The sequence below is a fragment of the Engraulis encrasicolus genome, chromosome 17, assembly GCF_034702125.1.
Source record: "Engraulis encrasicolus isolate BLACKSEA-1 chromosome 17, IST_EnEncr_1.0, whole genome shotgun sequence".
Taxonomy (NCBI): Eukaryota; Metazoa; Chordata; class Actinopteri; order Clupeiformes; family Engraulidae; genus Engraulis; species Engraulis encrasicolus.
Window position 1 is genome coordinate 4,533,161 of NC_085873.1, and position 17,500 is coordinate 4,550,660.

The following is a 17,500-nucleotide window of genomic DNA, read 5'->3' on the forward strand; positions in this document are numbered from 1 at the left end:
AAGCCCCACAAAAGTTGTTCCGTCCGGTTTGACAGAATCAAAATGCACTGGCATAGTGGTTAGGGAGGTGGAGTTAAGATCAGAGGGTTGCAGGTTCGAATCCCACACTTAAGAGTCCTTCCTACACCTCTATTCATGGCTGAAGTGCCCTTCAGCAAGGTACCTAACCACATAACTAAGTCGCTTTGAATAAAAGCATTAGCTAAGTGTAATGTAATGCTGATTATAGTGTTCTCCACGGGAGGAAGGGTAGGGTGACACCGAGGCAAGAGGCCACAAGGAACAGAAAGTCAACTTGATAGCCCATAGACCTCCACAAGTGCAATAGTTGGGTCACATCCGTTGAGATCTGGGTTGATAACAGGTAGCCTGTGTGTGCGTGACAAACAGCAACCTAAAATGGATGCGAAGCATTTATGTTTTCACAATACATTTACTGTGGATCATTACATCGGGTGTAAATTCCATTCCAATACGGACTGCAAAATCCAAATTCAGTTTTAGTGCCCTCTTACAAATATTACAATAGAACTTGTAGGCAAAAAAGGCACATCACATACAGTATCAGTATTGGACTCAACAGAGGTTGGTTAAAACAGAGGTTGGTTAAAACAGTCATCATGAGAGGAGGAAAAGAACACACTTGTTATCATAGACGGGAAAGAAAATATCAATTCGAGTCGACACATGTGTGAAAGCCAGGCTTCAGCAAGCAAGAGGCCAGAGTGGTGTCTACACTTTATTGTTTTTATAAGGTGCACTGTGTAAGATGGTGGCCAGGAGGTATTGCAACTATGCTACACAAAATGAAACGTGCCGATTTTCTATGCAGATACAAAAAGGAGCTCAGTTTGGTAACACGGTGGACTGCTCCTTTAAGACCAGTGATTGCACCATTTACCTCACATGACATGCCCAAACAGCTATACCAATAAAAGTGACCACGTGGAGAGAATGACCCACAGCCAATTATATTTTGATGTGGTTGGGACTCTTGACTGTCTGGAGCTGGGCTGCACACCTTAGTGGAGGACGGTAAAGCACACCCAAAATGGATAAAGAAGAGAACAAGAGGACAAAACACACACAAGCAGCTGCAGACTGAGGATGAAGAATATTAATATGCGGTGATGAGATGGAAGGATGGATGGATGGAGAGAGGGAGAGGTAGGGATGGAGAGAGGGAGAGGTAGGGACTGAGAGAACGATTGAATGATGCGTGGCGAGAGAGCACGACAAAATGAGAGGAGGCGGTTGAGAGAGAGAGACCAGGGTTAGGTTAATAAAAGAGATTGTTAGCTTATGACACCCCCACGAGACAGGGGGGTGGGGGAGGGAGAGAGAGGGGGAGAGAGAGCGAGAGGAAGAAGAAGAAGAAGAAGAAGAAGAAGAAGAAGAAGAAGAAGAAGAAGAAGAAGAAGAAGAAGAAGAAGAAGAAGAAGAAGAAGAAGAAGAAGAAGAACGGAAAGCGAGGGAGGATCAGACAAACATACAAGAGAAAGACAAGAAGACGTAAAAAGATAAAGAAAGAAAATGATAGAGGAGGAAGAAGTGAGGGAATTAAAAAGAAAAGAAAAGATGAAAGGCGACTAGGCATACAACAAGAACACAGGCTCCTGTCCTGTCCTGTCCTGTGGTGTGGTGTCGAGGCCTAGTAAGTGCTGGTGTGAGTGGGGACCCTGAGTGCATTAAATCCGGAATTTACTGCCGCCGTATTTTAGAGGGCCGCGCTCGTCACTTTTTAGGAGATTATAAAGTTTCCTGGCAGTGTTACCTTTTTTGTTGTAAGTCCCCTCCACACACACACACCACTCACACCATATCTCTTGGGACTTTCACCCTTTCACACACACAATCTCTCTCTTTCTCCCTCTCTCTCTCTCTCTCTCTCTCTCTCTCTCTCTCTCTCCCTCTCACACACACACACAAACACTTTTTCTCGCTCTCCCTCACTGACAAACCCACTCACACTCTCCCCCTCTCACACAAACATGCACACGCATACACACAAACACACACACACACACACACACAATCTCTTTTTCCTTTCCCGTCTCTCTCTCATTCTCTCTCTCATCCCCCTCTTTCCTCCTCACTGTATTTCTTCATCCTGCCGTCATGTTTTAGAACGTTATAAAGTTTCTTGGCAGAGTGGCCATTTTGTTGACGCGCCTCCTCTTTCAGAGTGCCAGAGAGCTGTGGAAGAAGCCTCTGATCTTTAAACGCACACACTAACAGAGAGAGAGAGAGAGAGAGAGAGAGAGAGAGAGAGAGAGAGAGAGAGAGAGAGAGAGAGAGAGGGAGGGAGAGCGAGAGAGACACACACACACACACCTTTCCCCCCTTGCTTTTCCCGTACTTATTATGGCCGTTTGTGCGACTGTGCCAAGGATTTCTTGCCTGTTAACAGATTCATTTATGTAGTCACCACAGTCTTGTCTACATCCCTCTCTCTCTTCCTCCTACTCTCTCCATTTGACACCTCTCACTCGTTCGCGTCTTTATGACACACTAAGACGACCAATTCTTCTTGCAAGGTCGTTCAATTTTGACCTTCACATCTCTTCTTCTAGCTTTCCTGTCATTGTTTATGGGTCAATGACGTTTTAGTAGTGGCACACGTCAAGGTGGTGCAACCACATTTTTTCTGTGTTAGTGGATCATCGAAGAAGCATATTTATTGCAGTATATTAATGACCAATCACTAATTGATTTATGGACATTAGCTGTGGTCAGCTCAGTCCTAGTGGTTAGAGCTGGTCTTGGGAAAAAACGGACAAATAACAAACACTGAAAAAATAGAAGGCTTCTTGAAAACCCCCCAGTTGTCTTTAAAGATAAATCCCTAAAGGTTCTTTGATGAGCCTATAGGTGCTTGGAAGAACCCCAGGGTTTTCTCAAATGTTCCTCAGAGAGCCTTCAGAGGTTCCCCCTAGCGACAAACTGAAGAAGCACAGAAGGTCCTTTGAGAGCCTTTGCTTGCTGTGATGGAATAACTAATAACTAAGGACTCTTAAGGGTTGTCTGGGGAACCATTGGAATGTTCCAAACAAGTTTAGGCTCTTCAGAGAATACTTGGGGCTTCCCAGTGAATTGTTAAGGTGCCCCATGAACGATTCTGAGGGTTCTTTGAAGAACCTTTACATTTTTATGGTGCACCAGTAAAGAGAGTGGTATCCTACAATAGCCCTTCCATGGCTGAAGTGACCCTGAGAAAGACATCTAACCCCCCACGGAGACAAAAGAAGGGGTGATGAGATGTCCTGCACTCTGAACACCAGGATTGTGTGAATTAAGAGCTCATCGAAACAGTACCATTGCTGTAAGGCATGGATCTGGTTCTTCTGAAGGTGCCTAAATGTAAATCAATAAGCATGTCATGGCCCCCCGTAGATAAATATCTGCAAAAACATTGTGCAGTGTTTTACGGTAAGAACAAAGCTCTTCTCCTCTGTCCTCAGCTGACTTTGCTCAATGGTCCCTCCCCACCTCACCTGCCCTTGTCCAGTGACAGCTGTGAGTGATATACATTTGTGAGTGGCCACCGCTGTGTGTGCGTGTGTGTGTGTGTGTGTGTCTGTCAAATCCTGGGAGCTGGCCAGGAGCGGGATGGAGCTTCCGAGCGTCAATCCACAACTCCCACCCAACACACACACACACACGCACGCGCACACACACACAAACACACATACTGTTTCAGGACATACTCTCCGCCTTACATCAGCGTGCTGATCACTCTCACACACACACAAACACACACTAAAAGCAATCACCAAACACCTCTCCCACCCAAACACCCAGGACACAACAGCCGCACCCTTACACACATTAACTTTTATAATCTCTTTCTCTCACACACACACACACACACACACACACACACACACACACACACACACACACACACACACACACACACACACACACACACACACACACACACACACACACACACACACACACACACACACACACTGTAAGTGTTGCATGTTATTTGCACATCATATAAAGCCCATGCATATGGATCAGAGGATCAGACAGAGCAATAAGTTACAGAAGAGGACAAAACAGCACAACAACATTCTAGTGGGGAAAGCATGGAGAGAGATGGAGAGAGAAGGGGGGGGGACAGACAGACAGACAGACAGACAGACAGACAGACAGACAGACAGACAGACAGACACAGAGGAAGATGAACAGTCAGATGTTGAAACAGACAGACACAAACAAAGCAAAACAGCAAGAAGACAGACAAAATACAAGAGTGCGAGAGAGATAACGAGAATGAAAGAGAGAGATAAAGAGAATGAGTGAGAGGGATGGATGGATAAACACAGAATAAGAACAAAACAGAGAGAGAAAGAGACATACATGCCGTAACGGGGGAGAGAGAGGAGAGCAAAGTCGTCTAGATTGGCTGAAGCCCTGAATTCTGAATGGTTCCTGCTGACAGGGTGCTTGTAGCCTGGCTATCATCCGACTACAGTGTAGGTGAACTACAGTCTGGGAACCGTCTATTCATGTTCTCAGAGGGTTGGTTGATCGAAACTAGGGGTGTAAATCACAGCCTCCATGACGATACGATTCGATATCGATTTCTTGGTTGATCGAAACTGTTGTATATTATCTAGAGCTGGATGGAAAGCTGGTTTCACATCTGGTGTCGACATGGTGGAGCTGAAAACAAACGAATGCCTCTTTTCCACTACCGATTTTCTGGTAGGCCAATCGAACAGCAAAAAGTGTCGGCCAAGTCGCGCTGCGTTGAGCTGTAGGCCTACCAGAAAACCGGCAGTGGAAAAGAGGCATTCGAGCTTCCGCTTGTTTAAGGATACGTCTTGCGCTTCCTTCCTGTCCCTTGGTTGGGATTTCAAACTTAGGCGAAGAGTTCAACGTGGGTTTCCATGCCATGTCCTTCAGATCGGACCGAGCGCACAAGGCAGCATGGGAATTCCCAGGCCTGGTGGCGATAGGATTCGATCGCTCCACATTAGACTTGTGCTTCTTTTTATGTAACCAATCACTGCTCTGATATGCTGGGTAATGGAGGTGACAGACTGAACCAGTTCTAGATTAGATACTGGCTGGCACCATGGCAGAGGAAACGAGCTTGAAGGTGATGAAATGGGCCAAAACCAGATGAAACGGCCCTCATTACAGAGTGGTTCCGTCCAAGGCAATGTGAATGTCAGAGTGGATCTGTCCAGGCAATGTCTTCTCTACGTTCCTCTGACACAGCACATGGTTGCAGAGAGGATGTAATGGTAACATGGAACTGGAAGCAGAAGTTTCAGGCTTGGTTCGGTCCTATTCCCACTTGTCAATAAGACATTATGTTGGCCACTCCGTCCATTGCAAATCTTTTTCCTTTTCGGAGTGTTTGCAAGTGACTTGAGTCCGTTTGCCTTGTTCCTCCAAAATTAGTTTTCTATCCCTTTACTTTTAGCAAGACCAATTTGGTTGCAGATGTGATGCTTTTGAAGTCCAGTCATCAGTCAATCAGTATACTGTTTGTGTGGGGGCTGTAAAAATGTATTTGGGCTGTAATGACCATGGCGTGTCAATGCACAAACAAAGTTAACGGGACTTTTACTCCCTTATTGTTGAAAATGCATAAGAATGCAACAAACAAGGTGTTAGTATCTGGAAGGGATTTCACACAAGGACTCGGTGGCGAAGCAGCACACAAAAAGCCAGCCGGAGAAAGGGGGTGGGACACACTTCAAAAAGCCAGCCGATTGGTGAAACTTGGGGATAGGGGTTGGGACACACTCTTCTGTGGCAATGGATTGGTGAGATTAAAAAAAAAAAAAAAAAGTCTCGAAAGTTCAGTGACACCACTCTAAAACGTAAAAAAAAGTTTAAAAAAAGTACTCTCTAAGTAAGGAAAAAAAATAGTGGAAGAAAGACTCGCCCCAACTAAGTGACCATCCTAAAACCCTACAACAGACTACAAAGCGAGAAAGAAAAAAAGGGGTTGAAAGGAGGAACACAGTTACACGGTGGAAGGGACTTGGTGGTGTGGGTCAGTCAGAGCCAACGGTGTGGACGGAAAAAGGGGGCTGCTGCCGGTCGGTCGGTGTGGGTCGGATATGGGACGACGGGATAACGGCACGGTGGTCACGAGGTGAGCGTGTACTTACGACTGACAGGCGAACGCCATGCCGCAGATGGGGATGCAGCGAAAGACGCCGTCCCAGCGCACGTACTCCACCGTCTCTAGCCAACGGCCTGTGAACAGGCCGTGTTTGAAGGAGGACAGCACCATCTAGAGGTTCGGAGGGGGAAAGGAGTTGGGGAGGAGCAGGAGGAGGAGGAGGGAGAGGAGGAGGAGGAGGAGAGGGAAAAGGGGGGAGAGCGGGAAGGTTACAGGATGTGCCAATATGGTAGGAGGAGGGATGAGAAGAGCTGAGAGAGAGCAGAGCAGAAAGAGATGGAGTAATGGGGAGGACAGAGAGAGAGAGAGAGAGAGATAGAGAGATAGAGAGATGGAGAGCGAGAGAGAGAGACAGAGAGAGAGAGAGAGAGAGAGAGAGAGAGAGAGAGAGAGAGAGAGAGAGAGAGAGAGAGAGAGAGAGAGAGAGAGATAGAGATAGAGATAGAGATAGAGATAGAGATAGAGATAGAGATATAGATAGATAGATAGATAGATAGATAGATAGATAGATAGATAGATAGATAGATAGATAGATAGATAGATAGATAGATAGATAGAGAGCGAGACCAAAACAAATAAAAGATGGAGGCCACTTCTGAAAACATCCCACCAAAAGGTGGAGTAAATCAGGGACACAAGGCCAGCAAAACCAAACCAAGAAAGAGGGGAGTGACAGGCGTAAAAAACAAAAAAGCACCTCAGCACCCAAAAAGACCTCTCAGAAGCACAGTGGATAAAACAAGCTGAAAGTCACGAGACCTGAGAGTCACAGACCCTTCCCTCCTCTTGATAGCTTTCATGCTAATGTCCGTCTACTATCTACATTGCCACCACATTTCCGTGTGGAACACCCACGTTTTGTGGAACGATGGAACCGACAGAAACAACACACAAAGCAAAACACATGAAAATAAACATAAATTTGAGGGTGAAATAAAAATGATAACTGACTTTGTGTGTGTGTTCGTTGAGTATGTGTGTTTGTTTGCTTGTTGAAATATGACCGTGAAAAGGTGGGTTGTTTTTGTCTAGTGTAGCACAGCAGAAAATACAGATCACAGTTGTCAACAAAATTGTCCGTTGCTCACACACACACAAACAGAAACACACACACACGCACAAATTGTATAACAGATACAATACATTAAACATTGATATCCATTGAATTAACCCCTTGATGAGTGAAGCCAAAGCATACAGTCGACCAGCACAGCACAGCACAGAGAGCTTGCTGATCAGAAGGCTTGTGAATCAGAATCAGAATCAGAAAAGGAGCGTAGAGTTGCGTGTCAGTAGCATCCTCAGCAGTCCTGGAAACCTGCCAGAAGAGAGACGTGGACAGGCGGACGCATGGACGAACGAACGGACGGGGGAAGGGCACAAAGCTGGCCAGAGTGTTGGGTGGGGTGGGGGGTGGTTAGCTTGGTATTTCTGGGTCTCGGAGAGGTGACAGGGACCGAGACCCACGCTTTTTTTTTTTTTTTTTTTTTTTACTTACGGGTGGCAGCAGAAGGTGGTTGCGATGATGGGCAGGCACTGAATGACGCCCTTGAGCCGCCACAGGTGCACGCGCTCCAGCCAAGAGCCACTGATAAGGCCGTAGCGCAGCGAAGACAAGACTATCTAGAAAGCAGAGGAGGCAGCGCAGAACGGCCCCCCGGAGGGGTGGGGTGAGGAGAGGTGTGGGGGTGGGGGTGGGGTGAAGAGGTGTGTGGTAGGGGGTTTTGATGGTGATGTAGGAAAGGGCAGGGCAGGGCAGGGCAGGGTGGGGATGTGGTGAAAGATGATTTGTGGGAGTGGGAGGAGAGGTGGGAAGAGTAGGTGTGTATGTGTGTGTATGTGTGGGGGGGGGTTTAGGGGAAGGAGATGAGGAGAGGAGATTCGGAGGCGATGTGGTGCAGCAGGAGAGGTGGGTATATGGAGGTTCAAGGGATGAATAGGTGTGTGTGTGTGGGGGGGTGGGGGGCATTTCGGAGCAGATGTGGTATGGGAGGACAGGTTGGTGTATGACAGATCATGGTGAGAAATATGGGGGATGTGCGTAGATGTGCCGGTGTGTAAGAAGAGAGGGTGGGTTGACGGGGAGTGGAAGTTTGGAAAGGATGCGAGATGGTGTATGATGGTGTATGGTGGGGTTTGGGGGGCGGTATGGGTGCGTAGGGTGGAGGGAGAAGGAAAACATATTATAGGAGAAAGGTTAGTACCACAGATGAACACGGTCCAAGGCCTGGATTGAAAGGGCCAATCCACTGTCAATGACAACAACAACAGCAGCAGCAGCAGGTGCAGTAGCAACCCCCACAACACAGAGGTGCTGTGTAGAAGAAAACAATTATAACACAACACAACGCATCACATCCAAAAGAGTCTCAGCCAGAGGAAGAGTTTAAGATCGACATTAACAAAAAAAGAGTTTGGGAATTACACCAATATATTAGTATTTGGTTCATAATTACGTAGAGGGCTAGTAAGGCAAATGTGGTAGCTGGCAGGGAAATTACACTCTGTGCTGGTTCGGTGATGCCTTTCCCAACACCTCGGAGGGAAAATAAATGTGTGTAAGACTGCAAGGAATACTCAAACTTTCAGCAGAACAGGCGACCGAGAACGAACGAGGTGTATGGATTAGGGATGGCGAAAATGTAAAAATATCTTAACCGGTTACTGAGACTCATTAACCGGTGGTTAACCGGTTAACCGGCAATCTTAAATTATAGAACATTTGCGTGCCTGATAGGCACAGCACTGAATTTTATTTTTCACATAAGCCTTTCTTCTTGCTGCTCAGACAGGGTCTGTCATGTCCAGCCAGTGTCGCCAGATGGAAAATGCTGAATTATCGTACCAAAACCTCAAAATTATAGTTTTTGGGGGCTTTTTGGGAGGAAATTATTATTATAATTATTATTACCGGTTAACCGGTGGCAGAAAATTTAACCGGTTATCGTTGATCCGGTCGACTATCGGTTAACCGGTTACCGGTAAACATCCCTAGTATGGATGAGGACAGGCTATTAGCTCCACAATTCTTGCTGCTTTGCCCACCATAATTGATTAAATGACTTGTCACTGCCTCGAGTGGCAAGTAAATTGGCAAGGAACCGATTATGGCCCAAAAATAACGTTATATTGTGCACAAAGCTCTGGTTTGGGACTTCAGGGTGTTCCATACCCGTGTTTTTTGTGGATAAGTGACATGCGACCATGTAAAAGTCAGTATCTGATGTGTATGAGTCTCTTGTGTAAAGTGCATAATAGTACAAAAAAATAGCACTTCACAATCAACAGACCATTGCAAAGAACAAAATAAAGCACACAACAGTGAAAACAAAAAACTAGCATCAGCGTCAACAGAGCCATACCACCAAATCTAATATATGAAATTGTATTCAGAATTTCTCTTCTTGTGCTTCTTGGCTTTATAGACCTGACAGAACAACAGCTAAGCTATCAATGTGGAAGCGAAGTCTTCAGGTAGCACACTGCAAACACATAAAATCCAACTTCCCACATAACCTGTTCCACTCTACACACCTTTCCACCCGGATACACAAGCTAGAGATTCAAGTTTCCTACTCAGGTTATCAACATTAATGCAGCTTTTGGCCAAAGCCCCTTAGTTCACTGTAGACCATCACCAATGGAGGACAATGCGTTGGTACGGTTTAGAGAACCAGTAAAAAAAACACACACACATACACAACAACAGCATCAAGAAAGAAAAAAACCCACTTGAGCACGTTTGTAGTGTTGTTAGAGTGGATGGGTGCTTGCTGTTTATAGAGGGTGGATCTCTCAAAGGTTCATTTATAATACAGTATTTACACAGGCCTTTGGCTGAGGAAGCAGGCTAACAAAGGAACACAAGAAGAGCTGGGAAGAACAGTACAACATGGGGAACAATATGAAAGAATGCATGCATTCTTCTCGAAACGAACGTTCAAAAACCTAAAAGCTATGTCCAGTACGTCTGCATAACTGTTGACTAATGATAAATGGAGATGGTCTGCCAAGATGAACTTGCATACACCATCCACACTCTCAAAACTACAGTAACTCCCAAAGTCTGTACAATTCACTACTGAAACGTCTGAAGACGATATAGGCGAGTAAATTTAAGGTTTAACCCCAAAAATATTGATACAAAAGTTTTTTTCACAGATTCTATTACTATTGGAGCTCCTACATGACATACTAAAAATCTAGTAGCCTAAAATCTGACTTTGGGAAATTAGTTATTTTCAACATGGCTGCTATAGGCTTATTATAAGGCCCGAGAGACACTCCAGGTGAATAGGCCAAACAATTTAGCTTGCCGATATCACCATGAAACTTAAGCCGGTGATTACTCACATATTTGTGAGAAAAAAATGTATTGCACGTTTTCTGAAATGTTATGTTTTAATATGGTAATTAGACTGTCTAATTAAATATGCACTACATTTCAAAATGCAAAAACACAAAATCTGAAAAAGCCAGGCTCAAAATTACTCTTTTATTTTGTTTCTAGTAAGCCAAAAGATATCTTCAGAACAGAGTATGGACATCTCGTTTTGTTTTGTAGTAAATCTTAAGATCTTTGTGCAGACACGCCAGCTAGCAATTTTTTTCAAAACATGGTTATTTAAGACCTGTCTTAGATTAAAATAATTGAGTTTTATGTTTCTCAAGTTCTTCCAGATATTCTATGAGTCTGGTAATATCATTCTTAGCATGTATCATGGCAAGGTCAGCTGTCCTCAACTCATAGCCTCTCCACAGGGGTGTCCTAAGGGCTGGTACTGGGGCTCCTATTTGCCATGTACACCACGTCACTGGGTCATGTCATCTGTTCTCACAGATTCTCATACTACTGTTACACTGATGAAGCACAGTCATATCTGTAATTTGTGACATATGACTCCATCATCTACGCACACCTTACCGCTTGCCTCTCTGAACTATCCACAAGTATAATGGAATGCAGTTGAGCCTCGCTAAAACAGTACTGCTGGTGATCCCAGGCAAAGATTCAGGCTGCCATGATATCAAACTCAATATGGACTCTGCTGTTGCCTCAAAGAAGGCCACAAGAAACCTAGGTATCATCATTGATGACCATCTATCTTCCTCTGACCACATAGCCTCAGTTTCCCAAATTCCCAAATTCCCAGTCATGTCGCTTCTCAGTAACTTACATACAATCAGACTGTGCCTGACCTAAATTACTCCACTTCTCGTAGGCTTACTGTCCATCTGACCTCAACTACTGCAACTCTCTCCTGACTGGTCTTCCAGCCTGTGCAATAATACCTTTGCAAATGTCACTGCATGTCACTCCTCTTTTTCATGCCCAAATTGAATACAAGGCCCTGACCCTTGCCTACAAAGCTACAACAGGCCCTACTCTGGCGTATCTGAAAGCTATGCTAAAGCCCTATGTTCCTTTAAGGACATTGTCTTCCTCCAGTACCAACCGTTTCACCTTGCCCTCTACAAGTAGTGCTCCGGTCTGTTCAGTTCAGCTGCTGAAAAACGCAAAACACCCAGTGACACCATTACATGATATCATTGATGATGTGCCCTGACAAATAGCACATGGATACTACCATAGCAGTAATGTCTTTATCCACCCTAACAGCACTCCAACCAAACAGATCCTAAAAACATGTTAATTCATGCAAATAGCATGACATAGTAAAGTTGAACAATATAAGGAAATTAGCATCTGGCAATTTTGACAAGTATATATTGCTGACAAAAACATTTCATTTCATTTTCACAAATACAACATTTCTGGGTTTCCAATATAAAATAAATAGGTCTTTTGAAGTTAGCTAATAATGTAATTATCATGTAATAACCTTTATTTTGAAAAACTTTGATCTTGAAAATGACACCTTTCCTGAAGTTAGATTTTCCTAGATTTTCAGTATGTTAGTAAGGACACCTGGATGTATTGAAATCAGTTGAAAAACCTTTTGTATCAATTTTTTTGGGATTTGGTGTATTAAGGCCATAGATGTACTCGCCTAATAGTCATAGATAAAATGCCCCACCCACGCCTCAGTTAACTGAAAAGAGAAAAGCAGAGGGAAAACAGGCGCCCACTTCCCCCACCCCTGGCCTCCTACTACAACTGACAGGTACAACTGACAGATCTCAACTCTCCCCACACCAAAAGTTATTCACAATATCTCTTCCCAACTGACAACTAAACCTCCAGCATCTGCCATCGTCAGTTGCTTCCAACACACCAGTAAAATAACTATAGCAAACCGATACTGATCTTTGGATCTCCCACTTCCTACCACACCACACCACATCCCACAGCTCCCCCTGCAGTCCAGGAGGCGACTCACCACGAACATGAAGAGTGTGTAGAACATAAGGGCCATGGCGGAGAAGGACTGTATGGAGGACATCATGTTGCGCTGCAGGCTGAGGGGCAGGACGATGAACACTGACACCGCTACCAGCAGCAGGACACGGAAGCCAAAAGTCACCTGAGGGGGGGGAAGTTAAGTCAAGTCAAGTCAAAGTTTATTTGTAATTCACTTTTAACACAACACAAGCAGCTGACCAAAGTGCTAACAGAAGGGCCTAAGTAAAGACTTGAAACAACATAAAGCAACAATTGACAAAAGACGTGGAGACATCCATAAAACACACAAAAAAACACAGGCATTAGTGGATACGATATGACTGAAAAATATACTGAAGTCAGTATCAGTAAGAACAAATAGACCTATATAAATGAATGAAAATCACACAAGAGTGTCAATAAATAAGAGGGTTAAAAAAAAAGAAGGTGGGTTAAAACAATAAATAAATAAACAAATCAGTAAGTCAATAGGGCCAAGATGAGATTTAAAAGACAAGAATATATCAAGGGGAAGTAAAAACTTGGGCATAAAAATGGGTCTTAAGATCTGTTTTAAAAACAGCTAAGGAGGGAGCTAGGCGGATGTGAATAGGGAGCTCGTTCCACAGTTTTGGGCCAACTGCAAAGGCCCGGTACCCTCTACTTTTAAGTCTGGAACGGGGCACCACAAGACACATTTTGTCAAGTCATGTCAAGTCGGCTTTATTTATAAAAGCACTTTAAAGGCACTGCGCCAGCGACCCGGGTTCGATTCCGGCCCGGGTCAATTGCCGATCCTTCCCTGTCTCTCTCTCCCACTCACTTCCTGTCACCATCTTCAAGCGTCCTATCAAATAAAGGCCCTAAAATAATAAAATAAAATAAACCAACAGATCCCCCCCCCTCATCCCCCCCACCACCATATCTGCGACTGAACATTCCACCTGCACTACTATATTGTGACTGAACTCTCAACCTGCACTAACTCAAAAGCATGCACGCGCGCACGCACGCACGCACGCACGCACGCACGCACGCACGCACGCACGCACGCACGCACGCACGCACGCACGCACGCACGCACACTGTACACTGTACAGTTCCCAAATATGATGGAAAATCAATTATAACTCCCAAAGCATACATAGTTTCCAAGATCTGGAACCCCAAAATGGCAAGACTCTTCATGACGCTTTTCACAAACTCAGTTTTTAAGGCTTAATATAGCCAAAAATAATCAAGGCATGCTATTTGTGAGTACATCATCTGGTAGACAGGGTCATATTGAGGGCCCATGGTGATTTGTAGGCCTGTATCTTCCTTCAAACTAAAGCCAGAGGTTTCAAAATCTGCTTGTAAATTTTGTATGCAATTCACAGGCTTGAAAAGTGGGCATGGCACCCCAACTTTGGAGGGCTTCATCTCCGCAACCGTTAGACGTAGGGTGCTAATACTTGGTATTCTTTCAGTTGACATCAAAAGGTACCTGTATGTGAGATATCGGGTAAATCGGTCTTAGAGTCCATGTGTACTAAGGCGTGTGAATTGACATGGAATGACCCCTTACCTAGATTAGTCTATGTCTGTATGGGAAAGCAAGAAATGTAATTTCAAATTCTTTGTATGACCAGTGCATGTAAAGAAATTGACAATAAAACCGACTTGACTTGACTTGACTTGACGTGAGCTGACCAAAGTGCTGGATAAAGCAGGCAAAGAGGAGGCGGGAAGAATAACAGTAAAAGAAAGTCAAAACCATGGGCTTGCATGCCCTTGGGGATCCAGGTTTGAGTCTGGCCAAGGTCATGCCCCAACCCTAACCAGCAGTCACCTGTATGTCACATGTACATTACATTGCATTTGGCAGACGCTTTTCAAGTGATTTAAAACTGAGGACATAATCATAGTTTTTAAAAAAAGGAGGCCACACTTTGCATACATTTCTTCTGCATTTGCCTTTTTCAGGACATGATCATAGCCTACAACATTTGCAGATACAACGTACACAGGAAATATGCAGCAAGTGTAGATGCCAAGTAAGGGTAGTGTTTAAGTACATTAGCGCGCACACAAACACAACATGGCAGAGTCTACCCCAGGACTGGGCCAGCTCAAGCATTAGTGCAGTAAAAGTAACTATTTATGTTTGTTATCCCTATGAAAGTGTTTGCCTTTGTGTCGTTCTTGTTGGGCTTCCTCGCAGCGTCCAGCTGCTTTTTGGGCATTTCCTTTTCAATATCCCAATGCAACAGAAACGTCAACGAATATTTGTGATCATCTCAAAATCAAGGGATTGCATGCCCATGGGGACCCAGGTTAGAGCCCAGCCTGGATCATGCCCCACACCTACTGCCTCCCTCTCTCACCCCATCCTTTCCTGTCTGCATATTCACTGTCCTATATCAATAAAGGTTAAAAAAAACATTGCCCAAAACGTTTAAAAAGTAACCTCAAATCAAAGTTCAAGGTGCATGAGATATAATTTTCACACGTCAATTGGCCACCACAGAGTCATACTTTTTGGGCCTTTATCATTTCACGAGAGAGAGAGAGAGAGAGAGAGAGAGAGAGAGAGAGAGAGAGAGAGAGAGAGAGAGAGAGAGAGAGAGAGAGAGAGAAAGAAAGAAAGAAAGAAAGAAAGAAAGAAAGAAAGAAAGAAAGAAAGAAAGAAAGAAAGAAAGAGAGAGAGAGAGAGAGAGAGAGAGAGAGAGAGAGAGAGAGAGAGAGAGAGAGAGAGAGAGAGAGAGAGAGAGAGTGACGGAAATTACCTCTGGAGAGAGAGATGTGCAGCATTCAAAATCTACCATCATCAATACAAGATCTTGATGTAAAATTAATATGACACTGGATTTTGTTCTGGTGGCGACTATTTTTTTTGACAGGCAGTGGGTTTCTATCTTTTTTAACAGTGAAGAATGTCATTCTTGAAATACTGGAACTGTGCCTAGTGTTACCTACCTGCAGTCCGAGGATCTGGGCAAAGAAGCTTGATCCTAGATCAGCGATGACCACGTAGAAGGCAATACACGTCCCCAACATCAAGCCAATCATACTGGAGGAAAATAAGGACAAAGACAATAAACAGAGGATAAACAAGAGAAAAGTGTTTGTGCGTGTGTGTGTGTGTGTGTGCGTCCGTGCGTCCGTGCGCGTGTGTGTGTGTGTCCCTAAATAGCTCACCTGAGTTCAACAAGTGTTTTTCCTGGTTTTCCATAGGCATGAAAAGCTGTGCAAAGAACAAAAAAAAAAGATTATAATTCAAAGTTAGTCAAACCGAGCCACCTCTTAAAATTCATCATCAAACATGGCCTGGTTTAAATTAGTACTTACATAATATTCTAGAATAATTCCACAGTAAAACTACTTAAGATGTTGGCAATTCCCAACAGGGACATAACACGACATGACGAAGACATCATTACATTATATTACATTACACATACCTGACAATTTTATCCAAAGCCACTTAGTTATTTTACTAGGCATTGCTTACAGTCAGTGGAGAAATTGTGGGGTTTAAGAGCCTGGCTCAAGGGCACTCAAGGTATTGATGGAGGAAGGGAGAGGTAAGGTTGGGGATTCAAACCTGCAAACCTCTGATCTTAAAAGCACCTCCCTAACCCTAGGCCATGGCAGCCCATCAAGTTTTGGATCAAGTGTAACTGAGGTGTGCCTTGCCTAGTTCGCCACTCAGGGCTCTACCAGTCAACACTCCAGTTTGGGCATAGGTGTCACAGCACGATACCGCTGAGCTAAAGGTCCAGACCGATTAGCTCAGCACTACTGATACTGTATGAGGCTTCGGGAGGGAGGTTTAGTAACGTTCTACACCAAACTCTGCTAGTTGGCATCCGTTACACTAGTCAGCATTCTGCTAAATGCAATAACACCACAGATGCAAATGCAGGGGTTGGAGTAAGCAGGAAAATGATATGCAATACTTGGTTGGTAAGTATTCGCGAAAAACGTAACATTTGTGAATGGGCTGAATAAATTCTGGAAATAAATGACTAAAAATATTACACAGTGTACCTTCAAATTCACACAATAGACTTGAGCTGTGGTTGCACAACCCTGATGTCTGCTACTAAAAAATGGCAATGATCCGTCCGCTTTATATTTATCAGTGTGTTAAGTATAAGTATAAGTATAAGTATAAGTGTGTTTATAAGCACTCACCTAGACCTGCATAGGTCCTGCGTTTGGTGTTGCTGGCTGTGTGTACCAGAAACATACAGGACTGGTGGGTCATCCAGGAGCAGAAGAACAACAAGAGGGTTCCCAGAACTATGCCACACTGGGGTGAGAGAGAGAGAGAGAGAGAGAGAGAGAGAGAGAGAGAGAGAGAGAGAGAGAGAGAGAGAGAGAGAGAGAGAGAGAGAGAGAGAGAGAGAGAGACAGAGAGAGAGAGAGAGAGATACAGTATATATATGTGACAATCATCATTAGAAGGTATATTCTTCACAGTTTCATATGAAATATTTGACATCCCCAAAAATAAAATCTTTAATATAAAACTATGTTTTATGGCTTTAAGCAAGGTGGTAGGCGTTTGTTTTCAAGTCAAGGTGGGTGGCTGTCTTAACGACAAAATGCTGGGTAAGACCCAGCATTTGTTAATCTACAAATGAACAATTCAGTAAAGTAAATAATGATAGCTTGGTAGATTGTTTGAATTGTGTAGTACACAGCACACACAGGGATCTAGCTGTTGCTGTTGACAGTTCTGTGGCAACAGCTGTTCCGTCCTCCGCCCTATAGACAAACACCTGGCTCGACTCAAGCATGAAAAAGCAAGGGCCAAACCGCATCAATTAAATTACAGGTTACAGCTAGAAACTGTAAAGGAAACTTTATTATCTGAATCCACCTACTTGTCAGTGTGTGTCAAATTACAACTAACCATCCTCAAAGGTGCGACTGCTGACATCTCTGTTGTAAACAGGTAATTTGCATTTTATCTCGAGGACGAGAAAACAAGGGCACATCTACACGTTGAC

At 44.1% G+C, this 17,500-nt stretch overlaps 1 protein-coding gene across 4 annotated transcripts in view; it reads right to left on the reverse strand.

The window, feature by feature from the left end:
• slc38a10 (solute carrier family 38 member 10) overlaps positions 1 to 17,500 on the reverse strand; it is a 64,983-nt gene that overhangs the window by 46,624 nt on the left and 859 nt on the right. For 3 of the 4 annotated variants that reach the window (XM_063221612.1, XM_063221611.1, XM_063221610.1), the window contains exons 3-7: positions 16,680 to 16,797; positions 15,681 to 15,726; positions 15,459 to 15,552; positions 12,499 to 12,642; positions 6,144 to 6,268 (exon numbers count right to left, since the gene is read on the reverse strand). In XM_063221612.1, the coding sequence (XP_063077682.1) occupies positions 6,144 to 6,268; positions 12,499 to 12,642; positions 15,459 to 15,552; positions 15,681 to 15,726; positions 16,680 to 16,797 (527 nt within the window). Of the gene's footprint in view, positions 1 to 6,143; positions 6,269 to 7,655; positions 7,781 to 12,498; positions 12,643 to 15,458; positions 15,553 to 15,680; positions 15,727 to 16,679; positions 16,798 to 17,500 lie in introns of all 4 variants that reach the window. The other variant, XM_063221608.1, reaches the window with a different exon arrangement.